Source organism: Nymphaea colorata, chromosome 6 (assembly GCF_008831285.2).
Source record: "Nymphaea colorata isolate Beijing-Zhang1983 chromosome 6, ASM883128v2, whole genome shotgun sequence".
Lineage (NCBI taxonomy): Eukaryota > Viridiplantae > Streptophyta > Magnoliopsida > Nymphaeales > Nymphaeaceae > Nymphaea > Nymphaea colorata.
In genome coordinates, this window is record NC_045143.1 from 19757553 (window position 1) to 19778490 (window position 20938).

Genomic DNA, 20938 nt, shown 5'->3' on the forward strand with positions numbered 1-20938 from the left:
TCTTGATAGCTGAAGGTCCCTCCTCTTCCCTACCTTGTTTTCTGGTTTCTCCCCTTACCTCTCGACCTAAGGAATACGGCCTAAAGATAGCAGCAAGCTCCGGCGCGCGGCGTCTCCAAACGGACCACGAATATCACCCCACGGGCATTTTGAAGAAGATCGGTGCCTTCCTTCTCAAACACAAGAAGGTTGTGAGGCTGTCTTCTTCCCGGGAAGGCTGCAACAGCTTGGGCGACCTGGTTACTGCAGCATACGACGTCAAAATTAGCAAGAGAATAAGGTTAGTACATTGAGAATACGAGAAGAGTTGGTGAACAACACGTTGCTTGGATTTAGTATTGAGTTCGGCTAGAAGGAGGACTTCATTCCCTCGGTGCACACCCGTGAGTTTGAAGCTCTATTCCCACGGATGAAATCAGAATTAAATCCCTTCTTACGCATCTCAAGAACTCCTTGGAATTCTCAAGTTCTTACCCTCAAGCTACGCTCGAAGGTTCCCATCAAGTTCCTCTTCAAAAGAGCTCTTCGGCTGCCTTCGGGTTGAACAAGGCAGACGCACAAATCCAGCAAGCTAAGAGGCTTGCAAACGTGCAGCAAAGGGCGTCAAATCAGAGAAAATAATACATAGAAGAAGACGCCCCATCAAAAGGAATCCAATGACGAAAATTGAGCTTCATTCGGACCGCTAATCGCATGCTTTAGGCTCGGCCTGAATTCTGTAATTCCGGTGAACCTTCAAATGATTCCGGCCAAACTTTTGACAAATTCCGGCGTGGTCCAAATTACCCATGTTCGTGGAAAAGCATAATCACAAGTTGGGGGTATTCTGGTCTTTGTTTGGAGGAGCGCACTAGGGAATTCAACCCTAGCCGCCGGTGCTAGCTCGCACCATCCTTGGCCGCCGGTCCCACTTTGGTAAGTCCCTTTTCTTTCTCTCTTTTGTTTAATCCTAGCCTTTGCTTTAGCCACGTGTCAGCCATCTCTTAGCCTCCCTGGTTGAATCAGCCACATGTCCCACTTGATTGATTCAGTCCCAGCCGAAAGAATCTCCCCTAGCCCATCGTATTCCTTCAATTTAGCGAGATCCCCTTTCCTCGCCAACCCTTACCGATTTTGTTGCCTTCTCCTTAGTCAACCGAAATCTCCCTTGCATCCTAGCCCTTGGTGTCGCCACGTGTCGTAATCCCAGGCTACACCTCCTGCCACCTCACCAGCTAGCCCCTCCCTCATCGAGTAGTCTGGCCCCACACGTTTTCTCCTTCCCCATCGCCTAAGCCTCCACCGATCTCTTAGTGATTTCACGCGTCTTCCCATTTTGGTGAAGCCTTGAGGTCGCGCCACCTCCTCCTTACCATGATCCAATCCCTTCCTTCACGCCAGCCAGCCCAGCTCGCCCCCACCTAAGCACCTCTCCACCTACCTAAACCGAGCCAGCTAGCCAGCCCTTCCTCTTGGTAGGACCCACACGTTTCCACTTGTCATCCTTTGGAAACCCTTCCTAGTCTGGCATATCCCCCTTCCCTTTACCCCACCGTCCTAAACTTTTGGTCTCAAGGTAATCCTCCTGCCACCTCATGCTCTCCCCCTTAGTGTTAGCCAGCTTTACCCCTTAGCCCTTGCTTTTCCAATCCCTTACCGTGTTTATCCCCTTGGTCCATTGCAAAGAAGAGAAGAAGATCCCACGCGCCTCAATTTGAATACTTGCCATCTTGGCATAAGCCACGTGCCCTCCCCTTTCCTACGAGTTAGGAAAGGAGCTCAACGCCAATTCTCTCCTTATCCTTTAGGAAAGAATTGGAATCAATTCCTGATTCGCTAGTCTCTCTCTAGCGACTCTCTTGGCTCTAATTTCCTTTTTGAAATTAGGCGCCCCTTTCCCTCCTCAACTTTAGGAAGGAAATCCCAACGCCAACCCTTACCTTTTGGTAATTGGCGTCCCTCTCATCTCCCTCTTTCTTAGCTAGGCAATTGGTCACGAGCCTCCACCGTAGGCAACCCAGCAGCTTTTGACCAGCTCGAGTCAACTCCCTTCCTTAGGAAACTCCTAGTCGCATCCTCCCTTGCTTTCTTTCAGCAAGCCCCTACCGCATCGACCTTAGTCAACCTCCCTAAGTCGGCCTCTCCCAAGTTGGCAACCCTTGCCCATGAACCTCCTTTCCTCTCATTTTGGAAAGTAGCCTCCGGACCTAAGGCAACTAACTCCCTTCGTTGCCAAGTGTCCCGGACCCACCTTGCACGGCTAGACCTAAGCCGCCACCTTCCTTCCGCACTCACCTACCTCACTACCTAGAGTCTTGACTTAATTCAAGTCAACCTAGCCACATCTGATCCTAAACCAAGTCTTAGTCCCCCTCGTCCCAGCTGACCCCAAGCCTTGACTTAGCTAACCTAAACCTCGACCTAACCAGCCATCCATAGCCGGACCTCCCTCGTAGCTAGGTCTGCCCGAGCTCTAGACCGAGCTCTTCTCCATTCCCGTAGCTAGGGTCTCCCGGGTTCTAGACCGAACCCTACCCTTCCGAAGGTCCTCCCCACGCACAGCGGGACCCTTTCACCTCCGGCACACCTCTTGCTGCCGCCTCCCCTTCACGGCCAGGAGGGCCTCTTCCAGCAGTAGCACGTCACTTGCTGCTGTCTCTCTCTCACGGCCAGGAGGGCCCTTTTCCAGCAGCTCGCCTGGCATCCCTAGCCGGCCACTTGAAGACTTCCGGCGTTGCTTCCACTTTGTAGCGGGATCCATCTGTTGTCTTCCTCAACCAGAGTCCTCCCCTCCTTGTTGCTGCGTTGCCCGAGGTCAGGAATTCACCTCGTGGCCACCTTGCTGACAGCCAAGTCTAGCTTGGCCGGTAACGCCCTCTCACTCCCTTGTAGTTTCGCGGGTCGGGTGCATTTGCTTGCGTGTTTGCTTGAGCCCGGCTTCGGCCTTGGTTGATTCCAGCGGTACCTCGACGGCCCTTGGCCTAGACACGACCGCTATTCGACGAGCCTACCTAGGGTATTGGGTGTGGTTTGTTACGAATAGATATGGTTTGTGTGGTTTGAATGATTTGGATTGAGTGAGTTGCGAGAGTACTTTTGTATCGCGCACGCTTGTATGGCCTCACATCCCTAGTAGTTTTCTGTAGTAGGTTTGACTTTAGATAGGTTTTTGGGATTACCCTTTCGTGTATTCACGTCCTATTGGGTTTGCACCGGGGTCCTGTCCGGCCAGGTAGTTCCTTGTATAATTTGTTTAGGTTTTTTGGTCTGGATTCCTCGAGGCAATCTTGGCTTTAGGACCTCGACTCCTTGGGTTGGCCCGTGGGGGTCGGGATCCTAACACCCTCTCTGCTCCCTCTCCCTCTCCCTATCCGCTCCCCCTCTCCCTCTCCCTCCTCCTCCGTCTCCCTCGCCGCTCCCCCTCCTCCTCTGTCATTGTTGTTGCGCCTGCAGTTGTTCATCGTGTGGGCAGTTGGGGGGACCCAACGGGAGGGCGGGGGGAAAGGGCGGGCCGGGTCCGGGTTGGGCTGAGCGGACCGACGGGCCGGGCCGATGCCCACCCCTAATTGGTATACCAAGATTTCTCCTCATCTTCGGATGACTGAAGTTCTGAGGAACTATCTTGCAATGGAAAAATCAAAAGAAAAAGAATCAAAGAGTTTAGAAAAAAATTTGTAGATCATTATGTGCCGCCTGATCGAATCAATGGATAAAATTTGCGACAAACAACAGACGTGAACAGAAGAAAAGCTGGTTCAAATAGAAAAATCGAACCCTATCTACGCTAACCAAGAGGATGAACGACATTGATAGCCAGTTTGATGCATCAAAGAATAAGGAAGATCTTCTGGTTGGTGTTGAACAAGAAGACAAACCATGGTGGAGAACTTGTGTGGGAGAAAGTGAACCAGATGTGGCGGCATGACAACACATTAACCAACTGATGCCGATTCTACTGGACTTTACACGGACGCCACCGAACAACCTCAGTATCGCTGGCATTATTAAGGCTGGGCATCAGGCCGACCCAAAAAAATTGACAAAAGTTAAGCCTGTTAGCATTTCCAGGCCAGCCCAAGACCCGGCCCGTTTATAACTGGGCGGGTCTTGGGCTGGCCCGATAATGCTAACGGGCTTAACTTTTGTCAATTTTTTTGGGCCGGGCTGATAAAGTATCAGGCCTCGGGCTTGAGTTTATGCCCGAGGCCCAGCCCAATTATCCGCGTGACTTGGCCTTCTGCAGGGTCTCGCTCCACCCTTTCAAGCTTTCCCCCTTTTTTCAATTGTTCTTTCTTCTCCTGGTTTTCATCGTCTTTTGGAAGGGAACACTCCATTGTCATTTGGTCACACGTTCCCTCTTCAATCTGTTGGGATGAGATTATGCGAGGTTGTTGTGCAAGACAGACAACAAAAGGAGTGAGACTCACTGCCATTATGTAGTTTGATAGAAATTGAAGAGAAGGAAGAGAGACAGACCTCTCTTTCCTTTCTTGTTTCTTTTCCCCTTTCTTGTTGCTAGAATGTTAGGAGATAAAGGAGAAAGTCAGATGAGTCATCAGCCGTCCCCCGTGATGGCGGCCCAATACCAGGTGAGTGAGAGAAAGAGCGACAGAAAGAACAGGGCGACGGTGGTGATGGTGTGGCGATGACGACAATCGCAGAGCCTTGGACGAAGGGTGACGGGGAGGACTGGAGGAGGCGTTCAACGACAAGGATGATGATTCGATAAAGCGTTCACTCTCGCAGAGCCGAACGGCAGTCGGCGAGGTCATGACGTCGGCTATGGGGAGAAGAATGAAAGGATAATACGAAAAAACATTCAAACGAAGTGGAAATTGGAAACTGTAACGTAAATGGGCAAGAAAAATATGTACGGGCCTGTCGGGCCATCGACGGGATCAAGCTCGGGACTGACCCGTTAAGTATCGGGCAGGGCCGGGCCCAATAAGCTCTTCAGGGCCCGGGCCCGGGCCCGAGTCGGGCTGGGTACCGGGTACCTGGCGGCAGCCAGGCCCGGTGCCCGGGCTTCCATGGCCGCCCACCGCCCAGGTTACCAACATCATCCCCTACCAAGTTTTGTACCCGTTCTAGATTCCAGCTCCATTGCTGCCGTTCAGCACATGCTGCTACCTTCGTCGCCACCAAACCAGCATCGTCGGGACGGCGCCCGACCCTTCAAGCCATCGCCCATTGCGCCGACGGGCATCGTGGATGCAACTCTGTTTGTAGTCGACGAGGCTTGTTCCCTTCCCTGCTGCCTCTGCCATCCACACCGTCACCAATTGGGCCACCAGAGGTTTTGTTGAGGGACACCAGACGGAAGGCAACCCCATCGAACCGCCGTTGTCGGCAAATCCGGCCGCCACCGCCAATGTTGCAACAAGCGGAACCCATGGGTCCCCTGCCCCTTGGTCGTTAGGGCACAAGACCGAGAGGCGTTGGGCATGGGCCTGGCACGCAGGTCTAGGTTCCCTCATGGGACCTAGAACCACCCACCCGACCCAACTTATAATGTTATACTGAACTGGGTCAAAATCCGATCCGGTTCGGTGCTCATATCTCCGATTTTTAGGCTTCGAGGCTCAGAAGTGGGCCCCAACAGGTCTCCTTAGCCTCTTATTGGTGGACCAAACTCAGAGGATACCCTGAACTTGTTCTCGGGCACTTGCTCACATCCACGATTACAAGACCACCAGACTGTAAACCAAAGACCATGCCTCACGTGTATTGAACCCTTTTCACAAGACCAACAGGGACAAACCAGTTGCAGGAGGGGCAGATTCAACAAGAGCACCCGCTGGTGAGGGCAAATTCAGCCTATTCGGCAACATGTCAATCGAGGTGATAACATATCAATGTTCGTAGAGTCTGGAGACAAGGCATTTTGGCATTAACATCCAATGGAATGGAACCAATTGAGAGCAAGAGGCAGCCAACAGGAGGGCAAGAGAGACCGTCTACCTATGGTCTGGAGTTAGATTTGCCTGAGTTTACCAGCAAGTTTGACACCATGAGCAAACAGCGCAAGCAAGGACACAGATCCTGTTGCAGGCTCGTCTCAACGAGTAGAGGCTACTCTACGTACGTAGACCAGGCGAGTCCAGGGCGATTCATCCCATTGTTGCTCACCTTCCACCCGATCCAAGCAGGCACCTTTGTAAGGAGCCAAAGTCTTCAACCCAAAGAGATGGACACAACAGCCTAGAGTAGAGTAAATCTTATATTTAGATCTGTTTAAGCTTATTTAGAGTTTGCTATATATTTGGGTTTAAATCTTATTCATTTAGTAGACCAAAAATTCAATTCCGATATCAGGGTTAGGCCCCTTACAAAAAAAAACCTCTTTTCTTGTTATTAAGACTAATTGGCATTGAGAAAACCTTAGTTTTCTTTTGATTATTGAATTTACGTTGTTTTCCTGCATTTTCCCCTTCCGTTCTTGCTTTTTCGAGTGCCTTTTATGTGGAGATTAGAGCAAGAAACTCTAATCACTCCATCATTACTGCATTGGCTTCAACAAGAGATGGATGCCCACATAAATTGAACCAGTTGAACCAGGCATCGGTCCAACCAGATAAACCAAACCCTTAGGCTGTGTTTGATTGCTGAGGTAAAACATGAGGAGCGGGTGAAATGTGTACGGTGAGGGGAACTTTCACTGGATCAGTGGTTGGTGCATCAAACATCATTAATTTTCACCCGGCAAAATGGTCCGTCGAGGCGAAAGTTCACCCGCAAAAAAATCCAACCTCAGGAGTTCCAACTCCATCCCCCATAATTGTCAAGACAAGGAGAAGCATGAAACGGAAAAAAGAGAGGCAAAAAAGGGAAAAATGGCTGTGGCTGTGGCTTCTTGTTTTTTACCCTTTACAATAAAACAACAATTTCTAATGGCCAGGAAAAAAGTTTGTCCTATTTTTTACCATGTGCACCAAACACAATTAAATTTACCCTGTAAAAAACTACCATGTGCATCAAACACAATTAATTTTACTGTACAAAATACTTCACTGCAATTAAACAAAGCCTCAAATCAGAAGAGGGTAAAATTTCATCATGTATTTTTTTCCAGAAAAATTTACAGTGGTAAATTTGCCACGTTAAATTCTTCCTTGCAATCAAACAGGGCCTTACTCTCTTGTTAAACATGTATTTTCCTTTTCTTTTTAAAATTGTTATTTTAGATATTGAAACTGAAACCAAAACTAAAGCACACCTTTAGCTTCTTCCGGCTTCTGCCTAATGTCATCTGACAGGGAAATATTGGAATCTCTTGGCTCAGACTTGGCATCAGGTGAGGAATTGGATGATTCTCCTTGTGAAGTGTGGGGCTGAACCATAATCTTAACGGGCTTACCCAGCAGCGATTTGTCCTTGAGTTTTGCTCTTTCAAGAGCTTTTGAGCATACTGGGGAGCGGTTGTCATCCCACGAATCTAAAATTATACCTGAGCCGATGCAGGTTCTTCCCCTATAGAAAGCAGCAAACTGGCCAGCAGCTAGACCTTGGTCGTCCTTGGAAATGTGAACTGTAGCAACCTCGTCTTGGTCGTCATCGCTTACCTGCATCTCCACACTGCAGTCATAGAAGTCTGGACCATGACGAACCTGTACATTGTGCATCCTTCATTAGCTTTTATAAACAGTGGGCAAACTGGAATCTAAATGAGCTTAAACTACTGGTCGGGTTCGAGCAGATCACAACAGATGACTTGCCGATGTGCATGGTTAAAGGGTCTTAAATTCCACAAACAGCATTGCCAGCTACAACTCATCAGTGATCAGAGCTATCCAACCAACTCCAGATGATATGCAAATATGAGAATGAAAAATTTACAAGGAAAAAATGCCTGTCAAAAATTGTACCCAGATAGCGTACAATTTTCATGGAACAATGAATAGAGTGTGGCTTATACCTTGCATTGAATCTGATCAAGCTGATCGGGTTTTGATCCACTAATCCAACTGAGGGAACCTACTTGAAAGGTGCGCCTTCTTTTATCAAACGAAAAGTAATTTCTTGATACAAAAACCACATTGTTCTTGACATCTTTTCCGACGACATACCTGCATATAGCACATAAAAATATCAAAAAATGTGTACTGACTGCCAACAAAGAGAATTAGTCTTCGAACTGGTGCCAAACAAATTTACAAACACGAATTGAACCCCAAAAAAATATTTATGCTCTGGTCATGAGCTGGCTGCATGTTTCCTTGGGGAGAAGATCAACCAAGCCAGCCAACTAAAGTACACAGGCTTTCACAGACTACCTTTGGGTATGAACATGTGGAAAAAGTCAACCATAAAGAAGAAAAATATATACTGCAAGAAATCCTTTTCCCACATGAAGCAAGTTGTACTACGTTGCCATATAATCAGGTTTTACTCCTTATGAATCACACCAAAAAGTCAACACTTAGTTCAACCACCACTCACCATGGTCCTCCAGGAAGCCGTAAACCCTGCCGCTGCCCAACTGTGTAGAACCAATAACCTCGGTGGTTACCAAGGAAATCTCCTGTTTCTGCTTCCAATATAACACCTTCCATCTCCCCGATGTGTTTAGCAACAAAATCACTGAATTTCAACTACATGGTATAAGAAAGAAAAGACTAAGACGACTTGAGGTAGTTACACAAAGTTAAAGCCTTTCAAGCACAAGATATCAAGGTCAGATTGTGAATGAAATGAAAACCAGAACCTTGAGTTTTTACTCTTGAAGGATAATGGCAACAGCTAAGCTGACCAGCAATAAACACAGAACTACTAAATTTAAGACTTGGACCACATGGACAGAATGCTACTAGACTTAGTTCTCTGAAAAGAGTAATATGAGATCAAGTGGCACTACAGTATGGAGAAAAATGCAAGGACCTAGCTCAAAACATACTTTTGAGCCAGTTGATAGGTTAAAACAACCCAGGAATCTGCATACATGGGATCAAAACAACGTGATCTCTTCCAGCCTATTAATATTTTCTCGACCTGTGGTGCATCCAGATATCCCCAACTAACTACTTGCCTAGGAGTGTAAAGGCTTGCATTTTAACACACCAGAAGACAATAATTAATGAGCTGATCCATTTAAATGTTGCTCAGAACACGGCTGTAGTTACTCATATTTGAGAAATAGCTCAAGCGGCCAACTCAAACCCAGACTTCAACAAGAAGAACAAAAGAAGGCTGATGAAGCTCATAGTCACCTCAGGTCAGCTCGTCTTGCACAAGTTATATCATTACAACCACGAGGATTAAGAATCTCTTTGGCTCTCAGTACCTCTCCATTTGGTTCTAGAATTCAAACTTGATACGCACAAAATAAGGCCAGATTACAATCTCATCAAGGTTGGATGGGACAAGCTTGCCTGAGCAATTTTCACCAACCAATAAAGCAGAAACTACCAATAGACTGTAAATGGCATCAGTGACAAAAAAATGTCAAATACTAAAGATTATGTTTCTTAAGAACTGAGACTAGAAAGCACAAATACCTTTCCCAGAAAGCAGATTCCTTGTGAATCTTTTCTGTCTTTGTTGGGAAGGTCCAGTTCAGCAGCAAGTCTACGCACTTCATCCTACACAATGCAGAAAACAAAAAATAAGGGGCTGTTTGGCTGCCAGGTACAATTTTTTGAGTATACCTTTTGATTAGAAATTTTTTGCCTACAAGTTTTAGGCCCCGTACAGGTCACCATCAAACAATGAAAAAATATCCTGGTTTTATAAGACAACCAGTGAAGCTCTTCTAGAATTTCAGTCAGAGTGAGCTCTGCCTTTCTATCATGAAAACAATTACAATTACACACCATACAGCATGAAATGTTCCAAAAACATGTCATGCCATCAAGCACCCCCCTAAAGATCTAATCTAACAAGATAACATGGCTAAAGTAAAAGAAAAAAAAAAAAGAGGATTTGGATCCACATCAAATTAACACAACATAGATGCCACATGAAATACAAAAAAAAATCAGAAAGTTTAGCTTTCAGAGTAACATTATTTGAGAAATGAGCTATATAAATACATATTTTACATGGTCACGAAGCATTGAAATGGGTTCAACTCAGGTGAGAATGGTTTCTTCTGATGTTGACCAAATCAAATACTGACATAATCAGAATGAAAACTCAAAATCATCTTCGGAGTCTATCTGATTTTGAAAACACCAGTTCTAACCAGGGTAAAATTCCATACTTTACATGTTGAGTGAGATCCTTGTCAGATTTCAGACTTCCTGGAATCGGATGCAAAATTTCATACTGTACCTAGCTCAAAAAGATAACCAGATCTTGTTCTTTGTCACCAGATTTTACTTAACCAGTCCAGCACGGACCACAACAGTAATTTGGGGTAACCCAGCCCCTTGACACCCCTTCTGAAACATGGACTGATCTATTAACAGTTTGCAAACATAACAAAAAGGAAAACATGCATAAATTGGACAGTAAATAAATAATGCTTATACATAACATTTCAACAGGTTCTAGTTTCAAGAAGGGGCAACAGCTTCAAAGAGTAATGTGGATTGAACTTGCAAGGTTACTGTGTCCAACGATCATGGGCAAACTGGTAAAAGAGAATGAAAATCATAAATATCCTAAACACAAATCCATGAAAAAGTGAAAATATCAGAAGCTACACCTTGTGCCCCAAAAGATGTATTCTAAATAACACGGGCACTCCATCTTGGGTGAAACACCAGCCTGGGCATGGCCATTTAGGGACATGGAAGGTTCTTCATGGTTCGGATCTGGATCAGTTCAAAATCTCACCCGTTCTTTTTTAAGGCTTTCATTTTTCCATCTTTAATTACAATGGATCGTGTATGAACTTATAAAACTAGCTTGAACTTTTTTGGATCATTGCAAACTATTAACTATGAAACTATTTCACCTGAATTTTTGTATTTTATATATTAATATATATATATATATATATATATATATATTATTTGTTATGTAGACCCTGCCATATTTAGTATGTGTCATACTCAAAATAAATTTACAGCAAACCTTTGAGATGCACCCAAGAGGAAAAAGAAGCTGCCTGAGCTGAGACTGAGACAGGTGTGAGAGGAAATATGTCTGATCCTTCACCTGAGAAAATAAGCAGCAGAAAAACCAATGAGTTAAATATCTCGAAGGAAAAAACGTCAAAAAGACCACAATTTATGGACAGAGAGAAACCAACAATAATACTTCCCAGGTGACAGACGTTTTTAACATTGACTACAACTATTACATGAAATTGAACCTTTTGGGACGAAAACAATGAAAAACAGGAATTCGGATTGAAATTATGCAACGGAAATGCCAATGAAAAATATAATTGGCTGGATATAAATCTTAAACATGATAAAGCAGAAAAAAGTTCTACTTTCACTTTAGTGTCTAAAACATAAAAAATACTCAGTAGAAAGACTGACCACTAAAAACTACCATGCTATAAACCCTTTTTGCTGTAACAGGATAGCAAAGCATGCTTCAGTTTTGCACGAAAGTAGTGATGAATCCAGGAAAATAAGGAAACATCGGGCAAACAGTGCCAAGATAATGCAACAGACCAGGTGCATTAAGTCGTAGAATCTATTACTTTATGCAGATTTGTGAATCTATCAATTTCCAGCACCAACTGAAAATAGTAAAATTGGTAAGAAGCACAATAACTTTTGCAGTGCCTACAATTTAATCCATGAACAGCCACCACTAAAATCATGAACCAATTTAGCAAACTGTGTACTAAGTAGCTTCAGTGTCCATGCAAGAAAACATGCAAAGCAAGCCTTTAGTCAGCAAAGAGTTCCTAAGGTGCTTAGTTCTTACCATATCTGCAGAGAGTTCAAGTAAGGAAGGTCCATTTTGGCAATGTGATGGTGGGTGAATGACACGAGCATAATGTCCAGAGGCAATATAATCAAATCCAGAACTGCTAATTGCATCCATAAAAGCACCTGAACATGAAGATCAAAAACTAAAAACCACTAAATCCTCGAGGAACTAAGAAAACATGAATAACTAATTCAGTGACATCAGAACCAACATACCAAATTTTATCCTGGTGTTGCAAAGAACGTCAGGATTGGGAGTACGACCACTGCGGTATTCAGAGATCATGTGTGAGACCTGCAACATGAAACATATTTGTCTAATACAAATCAAATACTGATAATGCATCAGCATGTGCCTTATATAAGTATATGAGTTGCACATGTTCGCCAAATTGAAGGCAGCATTGCAAATGACCAGCTTCTACATATACAATGCTACCAACCTTGACAATGATTAGAACTCAATAGGCTTAGTCAACTCATAAAGTGTTGTCAAGTACAAGAATTCTGATAGAAATTCCTGAATCATTTTTACTTACGACATTGTTCCAGTATTCATCTGTTAAATGCACAACTTCCAATGGCACATGGACCTAAAAAGTTGTAAAAGTAAAATCAAATAGAAAGCATATTTCATTCTTAAGAATTCTTTTCTTCTCTTATTTCAAAGAGAGCAAATCAAGGAATGTATTATGAATCAACCTCATCAGCAACAAATGCCAAAAATCCTAGGTTAGCAAGAAAATGCATTCCAAGAAAAGAGATGAGCAGAGAGGTAGCTAAAAATACACTTGCACACACCAAAAAAGGATCTTCAAACAAACAAACATTATGAAGAACATTCCACAAATCAACCAGATTTTCCATTAGAAAAAGGAACAAAAACTCAGACACCTTTCTTTCTCACCTTGTAGTTTATACACAATCCAAGCTAAATCTACCGTGAGTTGTGAGTCACATCACCCTATGAATGTAATAACACATGTATGTTCCTGCTTTCATATTTGAAGGCATCATAGTCAGTTTCATTTAGTGGTAGTAGATTTTGATTCAGCATCTGTTTCCTTATAACGGGCATGTCATGTGAAGAGACTTGAATGTGATACCAACCATGGAAGTTGTCCTGAGACATTAACTGCAAGAATCACAAAAAGCCAATAATAGGGTTTGGCAATGAGGAACTGTTGCGCACTTTCCACAGTTTGTGACCAAATCATCCATCAAAAAGCGAACAAGAAGTGAAAAAGTAATGACACGGCAAAAATGATGAAAAACAGTCATGCTCAAAAAGGAAAGAGGTAGTCCAATCACTGTAGCATGAATTATAGGGAGTTTAGGGTACATATTCTCTTTTCCACAACAGAAACTTGGAGGGAACTCTTCAGAAGATTACCAACAATCACCTTCTTTATCTAAATGTAGAAACATGAAAGAAAAAAAGGTTCACATATTCATTCTTTGTCAAACCACCTAGGTGACTATCCGGACTGGGCTCAGGCATGAAAGTCACTAGGTCATAGTTGGGCAACTCCAACTAGGTCAATTAGTCAATAGATTTGATTCACACAATTTACATTTTGCTAGTTTCATCTTCTACCTTTTTAAGTAGGATAAGTTCTCTCTCTCTCTCTCTCTCTCTCTCTGTTTCTGGCACACGCGCATGCACACACACACACATATATATACAATATGTACATATATATATGTATATATGTATATAACTATATATATGTACATACATATTTATTCAGTATACATACATGTATATAGGGAACTGAAATCAGCAGGCCGCCAGATGGCTACATATTTAAAATCTGTTGCTAAAAATCTTTAACCATAAGGTTATTAACAACAGTTTATAGTACAGCTATCACTAATGGCAATCTATGGTGTTTCTAGCAATGAGTAAGCATTTAGCCATCCGGCAACATTCAACAGCAAATTGATTTCAATTTTCCTATATACATACATATATGAATGTGTGTGTGTGTTTGTGTCTATATATATATGTGTGTGTGTGTGTGTGTGTCTTGCATGGTGACTCTGGAGCCTATCCAAAGTCAACCAGCTCTCTTATCAGCACTGTCCATTTTTTTTTTCCACCACCCTCTACTGCTACCAGGCAGCTAAGTCACATAGGAACAGATACAGGTTCGAGTATGGCATTTTTACAAAATTTGGCAACAGGGGTATGGCAGAGTGTATATATATTATATAATAATGTAAATATATATACATTATATATATAATAATCCACAAAAATTGAAAAATGAGAGGAACATATAGAATCTTGGTGGAAGGAAAATAAAAAAGAAGGAAAAAATCAAAAGTGAAGAAAAAATTAAGTTTGAAAATATAAATTTTCATGTTTTAAAATACAGCCGTTGCCCTTACACCCATGTTGTTGTACCTGTACGTGGCCAGATCACACATACCCGTGTGACTTAGCCTAGCAGCATCCACCCCCGCTCCCCAACCTTCCTCTGCCGGTGCCGGTGGCTTTGCCAGGCAATCCCAGCTAAGCCTCCGCCCGCCAACGACGAAAGTGAGGAATTGGAAAAGAAAAAGGCTGTCCAATGGAAATGATCGAACAGACCTTACTATACCTAGATGTATATATATATATATATATATATATATATATATATATATAGAAAGAGAAAGAGAGAGAGAGAGAGAGAGATAGAGATAGTGAAATTGAAATCAACTAGCCAACCTCTACAGCCAAATGGTTCTTTTATATTTAGCAACGCTAAAACCCGCTGTGAATAGTGCATTCCACAATGGGAGTTGATTAGCCACGGTTTTTAGCCATAGAATGCACTATTTGCAACGGTTTTTTGCATCGTAAAATTGAAAAAAAAAAAGGCCATTCGGCCATAGAGGCAGTGACGCAGTGATCCGAAAAAAATAGAGATTAGCATTTCATTGCTTGTATGAACTTTGAGTCACCCGAAACATATATATGTCAGGAAGTGAATTACAACTAGTATTATGAATGAAATTTGCTATTTTTACCTTCATACAAAATGGTCAATCAACACGGCATGGTTCTGCATGGAGGCTATACTATACTTTGTTGCACTGCCTGTGAAATGCATTCATTTAACTAGTCACAAACATAAAGAGCTCAGCTAAAAGATACTTGGGATTCCACTTTTTGAACAAAAGGAATGTATGTTAGTCCTCTGCTGTACCTCTTTCATTGTGTTAAATTGTTAATGGAATTTTGAGTAGAATATAGCCCTTGTTGCAGTGAAATTTACAGTTTTTTGCTGCATCACCCATAGCCTTACAGTTTTTTGCTGCATCACCCATAGCATGCCATCATTTGATTAGAGACTCTCAGAAAACAACTGAGAGACAATTGGAGTTTATTGTTGTAATGCAATGAAAATTTACCCTTTGATTATTGTTGTAAGTAAGGTAGTGTGCACACCACATTACATAACATGTCCAAATATAATGACAGAAATTGTGACAATTTTGCTGTCAGTCTTCCACCGCTATAATGGTCATAATAGTTCATATGTCGAAAAAGAAAAAAACAAGAAAGGGAGCTATTTGTGGCATATCTAAATTGACATGAGCAAATCATCATCGTTTCCTTATAATTTATATGACTGTGTGTTGAGGTAGTCGCACAAACAGATGTTCAAGTCCCACATCAACTGCACGCTTTCTCCTTTGTTGATTAAAATGGGACTAGGAAGTATGTGCCGATTTTACTTCTTTTGGTCCACGCAACCTAAGACAGATTTTTTAGTTCACAACAGCTCAACATTTTCACCATGAGATTAGCAACATTTTCACCATGATATTAGCAACATTTTCATCATAAAGTTAAATGGTAAAGGATACATTTTTGAACTTCCTCTAATCTTTAAACCTAAGCTACATCTCATGGCAACCACCAACAAGCAATACTTTGCTAGATGTTGTTATACTAACTTCAATTGTCTAAGGCTCTAAGCATCACCTAACCTGAGATATCATACCTGTTCTGATCAATTTCATCCTACATCAAGCATATCTTTACTGAGAAGTGAAAATGCGAAAGGGAAAAAGTATTTCCGGTACAAGAAAACACCTGCTTACATACAGCTTCTGCATACTTCAAATCTTCATCCCAAGGGCAAGCGGACCAAAAGTTATCAAAGTCTTCCTACATTAAGAAGCATATTCATGAAAATAAAGTCAACATGATTAGATGCCTTATGTATTGTTATATGCACTCGAAAAGTAACTGAGGAGAAATAGAGAAAAACTGTTTAAACTAACACATTATTAGCACAATCAGTAAAACAGAGCTTTTTTTTTTTTAAATTTGTCCATGGTTTTCCATTCACAATTTGAGGACGAATGAAATATGTCAAAATGGAAAATTTCTTGAACGTGAACCTAGTGAATCCCCTCTCCCCCCCCCCCCCACCCCAAAAAAAAAAAAGGAAAAAAAAAAACAAATTTCAGAAGGAAGGATTGCTCAGCAAAATGGAATTAGTATTAGGGGTTGCAGATAATTGTAACAGGAGATATACTCCTGTCCATATCCAACGACATAATATCTAGTCATGAACAACGTATCCGCTCCTCCAATGTGTAAACGAAAAGAGAGAAGAAGAAGAAAAAACAAAGGGATGAGATGTGTGCTGCACGAACCACAACCATCTAATGAGGAAATTCTATTGCTCGGTGGGTCCTATGGGCGGATACCTGGAACCATATTTTGAGGTAGAAGGCAGTGCAAGAGTGTCCCGCGGCGCAGAGGAGGCGGAGGGAGACGCTGCTATCGACTCCACCGCTAAGGAGGACGGCAACCTTTCGGCGCTCACCCAGCAAGGAGCACTCTAGATGCCTGGGGGAGATGGGGCCGATTGGTAGCAAAGGGTGACGATGGTGGTCGTCTAGACCTACGGAATCGGCTACGCAGCAGAGAGGAGAAGTTCGCAGGATAGTTGGAGGCGTAAAAGAAGAACGGTGGTGGTGGTGGACGAAGAGGAGGCTAGCCGGAAGGGCGAGGGACAAAAGGTGATGTTGGCAGCTGCTTCGCATGAAAAGGAAGCGGAGAGGGAGAGGTAGAGAATACACCGCCATCGTCGTCTTCCTCCTCTCGCCCACTCTCCACCTTTATGTGGAAACCAGCCGCACCGAACAGGCGAACACTACAGGTTTCATGGCTCCAGTTGTGGTAACAGGATAGTTTTCACTCGCGAATTACTGGATAATTAATAGATTGATTAAACAAAAAATAAAAAGCCATCGAATCTGATTAAGAAGCTCTTCAGTCGAGTCGGAAACCGATCAAAACCCATCACTATGGGGGCGTTTGATGGCATGGAGATCTCCTGTAGCGAACTAAAAAAAATTCAAATATTTGAAATTTTTCTCGTTCCATTAAACGTAGAAAATTTTTATTTATTGAACGACACATGTTTACTCCTACACAAAGCATAAAAAAGTGGATTTCATAAAGAATTTAAATTAAAGTTTTTAACAAAAATTTAGTAAAAACTGCATATTAAATTTAATCAAGCAGGAACAACAAAGACAAGATCAAACACTAACTATTACAAAATTACTTTGAGGGGGTGGTAGCTTACTCGACGACAATGTGGTTCAACTCTTCTAAAAACTTAGCTTCGAGTTTTAAAGTGGTCACTATTACGTTCCCGGTGCGCTTTATCTCTAAACCATAAAATGTTCCAAAGTTATGAAAACCCAAAAAAACAGACACAAAACAGTAGCATCTTTTAAGGGTGGTGAAATGAATCACTCACTCTTAATAATAATAATAAAAAAATTACAAAATTACGGTTTTACTACCTTAAAAATAAAAACAACCTAGTGTAAAAAAACGTGGGAATACCATCCATTACAAATTCAAGAGCAAATACAAATCGAACTAAATACAAAATAAATAAATAAGGCTACATATTATAATACCTTATTTTAGACTCCTAAACTATAACCAACAACATTGCAATGTCTTCAGCTCTAGACAATCCAAGAGTGGAGTTCACCAGTTTTGCATACAAAGGCAATGTTCACAAGTTCATTTTTTCATTTATGTTATACAAATTTTTTGAAAAATTATGTTTTGATTCATGTTTAAATTTTAAAACTATGATTCAGTCTCCTTATAAAAACTTTCTAGTTTCGCCTATATCCTTTGCTATTCACAAGAACAAATTAAACATACTATGACTCTAACTTAACCTAACTAGACCAATCTATCTTATTACTTACTGACCAGGGCGCCTAAGGTTGGCTAACTTACTGGATCAAGCCATATGGGATTAAAGTTGTCGTGCTAATTCTTTGCCACTAAGTAGAGCAAGCCACCGGCTTAATGAATGGCAAAGAGGTGCATCTGATAGCACCACAATTTTTCATATTCCCAAAGTCTTGAGTTGATAAGAAACTCGGTCCAATTTTCATTGATATACATTTGTTGATTACGTATATGAACCAATTTTCCTTCGATTTTTTATGGAACAAAATTTCAAAGAAAAACATTTCGAACAGAGACTGGTGTATCAAAGGTGAATTATTCCTATTTTACTTGGCTACTTAAATATATATATATATATATATATATATATATATATATATATATATATATATATATATATATATATATATATATATATATATATATATATATATATATATATATATATAACAGGTAGCTATCAGACTCTTATCTAGATTTAATGAGAATAATCTCAGCCATCAATTCTAAATAGTTCAGACAGTGAACACTAAGTTGAAAATATGAAGTTAAGGTGTTTTTAAGTGACCTAAGTACTCCCAAAGGAGGAGAAATATTAAAAAAGAAGGAAAAATAAGTTCCCTTAAGCAATAACACTTGCTATATTTGAAGGGCATTTTGGTCTTTCGAAAAAACTTGGCTTTTGCATTATCAAATTAAACCATGTGATCTACTTAAAGTCGTTGACCTAAATGATTTATGTTAACTGTGGCATTATATATATATATATATATATATATATATATATATATATATATATATATATATATATATATATATATATATATATATATATATATGAGTGATTGGTAAGTATCGGTCGACTTGAGTAAGGGACAAAAAGGAGACATCTTAAGTAACATATTGTTTTCAAAATTTATCGCTTACAATAAGTTAATGGACCTTTTCTCTTAATTATTAAATCAAACTATGTGGAACTTTATCCAACTTCCTCGTATGCAGTGCAGAACAGTTGAAAGGAACTGGTTGCAACTTGGTTGTTTTGGGCCATTTAGAGAGGACGCATATTATAGGGGAGAATGATGTGGTATCGATTTCACTAATTAATCTCCTTTTAGTTTTATACTCAATGACTGCAATAATATAAATTTCCTATTTGGCATCTCCAACACTTTTTCCGAGTCTGGAAAATTCTCATTCTTAGTTTATCGGAAGCAAATTATGCTTTTGAGTCAGAACGTGAAGGCGATATAGAATGTATTAGTGAACTATTAGAAAGAGGAGAAAGGGAAGCAAGCTGTAGAAACGTACTTTTGAGAAGTTAAGTTATAAGCTGTAGCAACGTACTTTGAGAAGTTAAGTTATGTATTGAAAATTATGAGAGATCTCTACGAGCTTATAAATAAAGTTGTTAAAGTGATTAATTGTTTAGGTTTTTAGCTTTTTTCAAGTTAAAACTGAAACTGTTAGGGGGTAGGTTGAGATCCATCGAGCCAAGGGTCTATGCCAAATATAAAAGTGGGTCAGTTTATTATAGGGTATCATGTTCAACACTCAAATATGTGGTGCCACACAGAAAAATGTGTGTTTTAAGAAGGTGGATTGTAATGCTTATTTTGAGAAGTTTTGTTTTGTGTTGAAGATTGTGAACCATCTTTCATAACTTATAAAAGGCGTTGTTAATGTGGTGAGTTGTTGTGGTTTCTAACTCTTTCGAGTTAGAACGGAAGGTGCTAGGGGATGAGTTGGGATCCATCGAACCAAGAGCCCAAGCTCATAGAAGAGGGTCGGGTTATTATATAAATATTTATAACAAGGAGTTCTATTGTTTGACTAATATTATTTTTATTTTTTGATAAAAGTGAGGAACCTATAGCGATGACTAATTCGTCGATAAAAGTTTAGAGCAGTGACGTGATAGTAATTGTCACAGCCGCAATAGCTCTTGCCACTTATTGAGGACAGCATATAGCCGTTGCCAATAGTATTGATTGCTACTTCTAGAGCGAGCATCTTGCGACTGGTGAAAATAATGGAGCTGTGATGACTACTTTAAATTGATGTTGTAGGATGTTAGTTGTCACATATTTATGATGTTATTTTGTTGTTATTTTGTGCACTTTTTCTAAAAGTTTTTTCCAATTGTGTGTGTAATTCATTATCATGTTACTGCATGCTCATATTATTTTATATCATTTTACAATGATAAATTCGGTCTGACTTGTTCTGATGTATTTTTAGACTAAATTCTAGTGTAAAATAAAATTTAGTCTAGAAATAGGTAACAAGAACAAGTCACTCATAATTTAGGGGGGTGTTTGATGAGGCAGGAATTGTGGGATTCTAGAATTTAAAAATTTTCAGTTTTGATGAAAAGGGGATTACATGTTATCAAACAATGAATTTTGGTTTCAAAATTATAGGCTCATTCTTAAATCAAAATTCCAGAATTGTGGTTCCATCCTTATGAGGTGGCATTGTGAAATTTTAGAATTAAAATTCTCATTTTTGATAAAATGGGAATTACATTATCAAACAAATAATTTTGATTCTAGAATTATAAGCTCATTAATCTTGAATCAAAATTTTGAAATTATGATTATACTCTAGGGGATGGATTATGATTCAAGAATTTTAGAATTGTTTCACATTTCCTTAGGTGACATGTTATCAGGGTTTTAATTCATCAATTCTAGAATTGTAATTCATGTTTTATCAAACACGTCATTTTTAATTCTGGAATCAAACTTCAGAATTGTCAAACACAAAGGAAAAGTAGAATTAGAATTTTCATTACAATTCCAATTTGAAGTGGAATTTTTTATATATAATTTTATTTCTATTTCTAGAATCAAAATTGAAGGCCATCAAATGCTTTCTTAGGTATAGTACACTA

At 40.8% G+C, this 20938-nt stretch overlaps 2 protein-coding genes across 3 annotated transcripts in view; both read right to left on the reverse strand.

Annotated features, from left to right (window-relative positions):
* LOC116256619 (polyadenylate-binding protein RBP45-like) overlaps positions 1–5456 on the reverse strand; it is a 30765-nt gene extending 25309 nt beyond the window's left edge. The window contains exon 1 of the mRNA XM_031633015.1: positions 5127–5456. Within this exon, the coding sequence (XP_031488875.1) occupies positions 5127–5456 (330 nt within the window). The remainder of the gene's footprint in view (positions 1–5126) is intronic.
* A 1511-nt stretch (positions 5457–6967) lies between these two features.
* LOC116256757 (uncharacterized) lies at positions 6968–16993 on the reverse strand. 2 transcript variants are annotated; one of them, XM_031633235.2, is made up of 10 exons: positions 16524–16993; positions 15901–15975; positions 12350–12403; positions 12027–12105; positions 11806–11933; positions 10996–11079; positions 9474–9557; positions 8419–8570; positions 7895–8045; positions 6968–7586 (listed from the first exon to the last, which is right to left on the reverse strand). In XM_031633235.2, the coding sequence occupies exons 1-10, from the start codon at positions 16902–16904 to the stop codon at positions 7185–7187; spliced, it is 1590 nt and encodes a 529-aa protein (XP_031489095.1). In that variant the 5' UTR covers positions 16905–16993; the 3' UTR covers positions 6968–7184. The 2 variants fall into 2 exon arrangements, with proteins under 2 accessions (XP_031489095.1, XP_031489096.1); XM_031633236.2 differs by lacking the exon at positions 12350–12403.
* Between the last annotated feature and the right edge of the window lie 3945 nt (positions 16994–20938).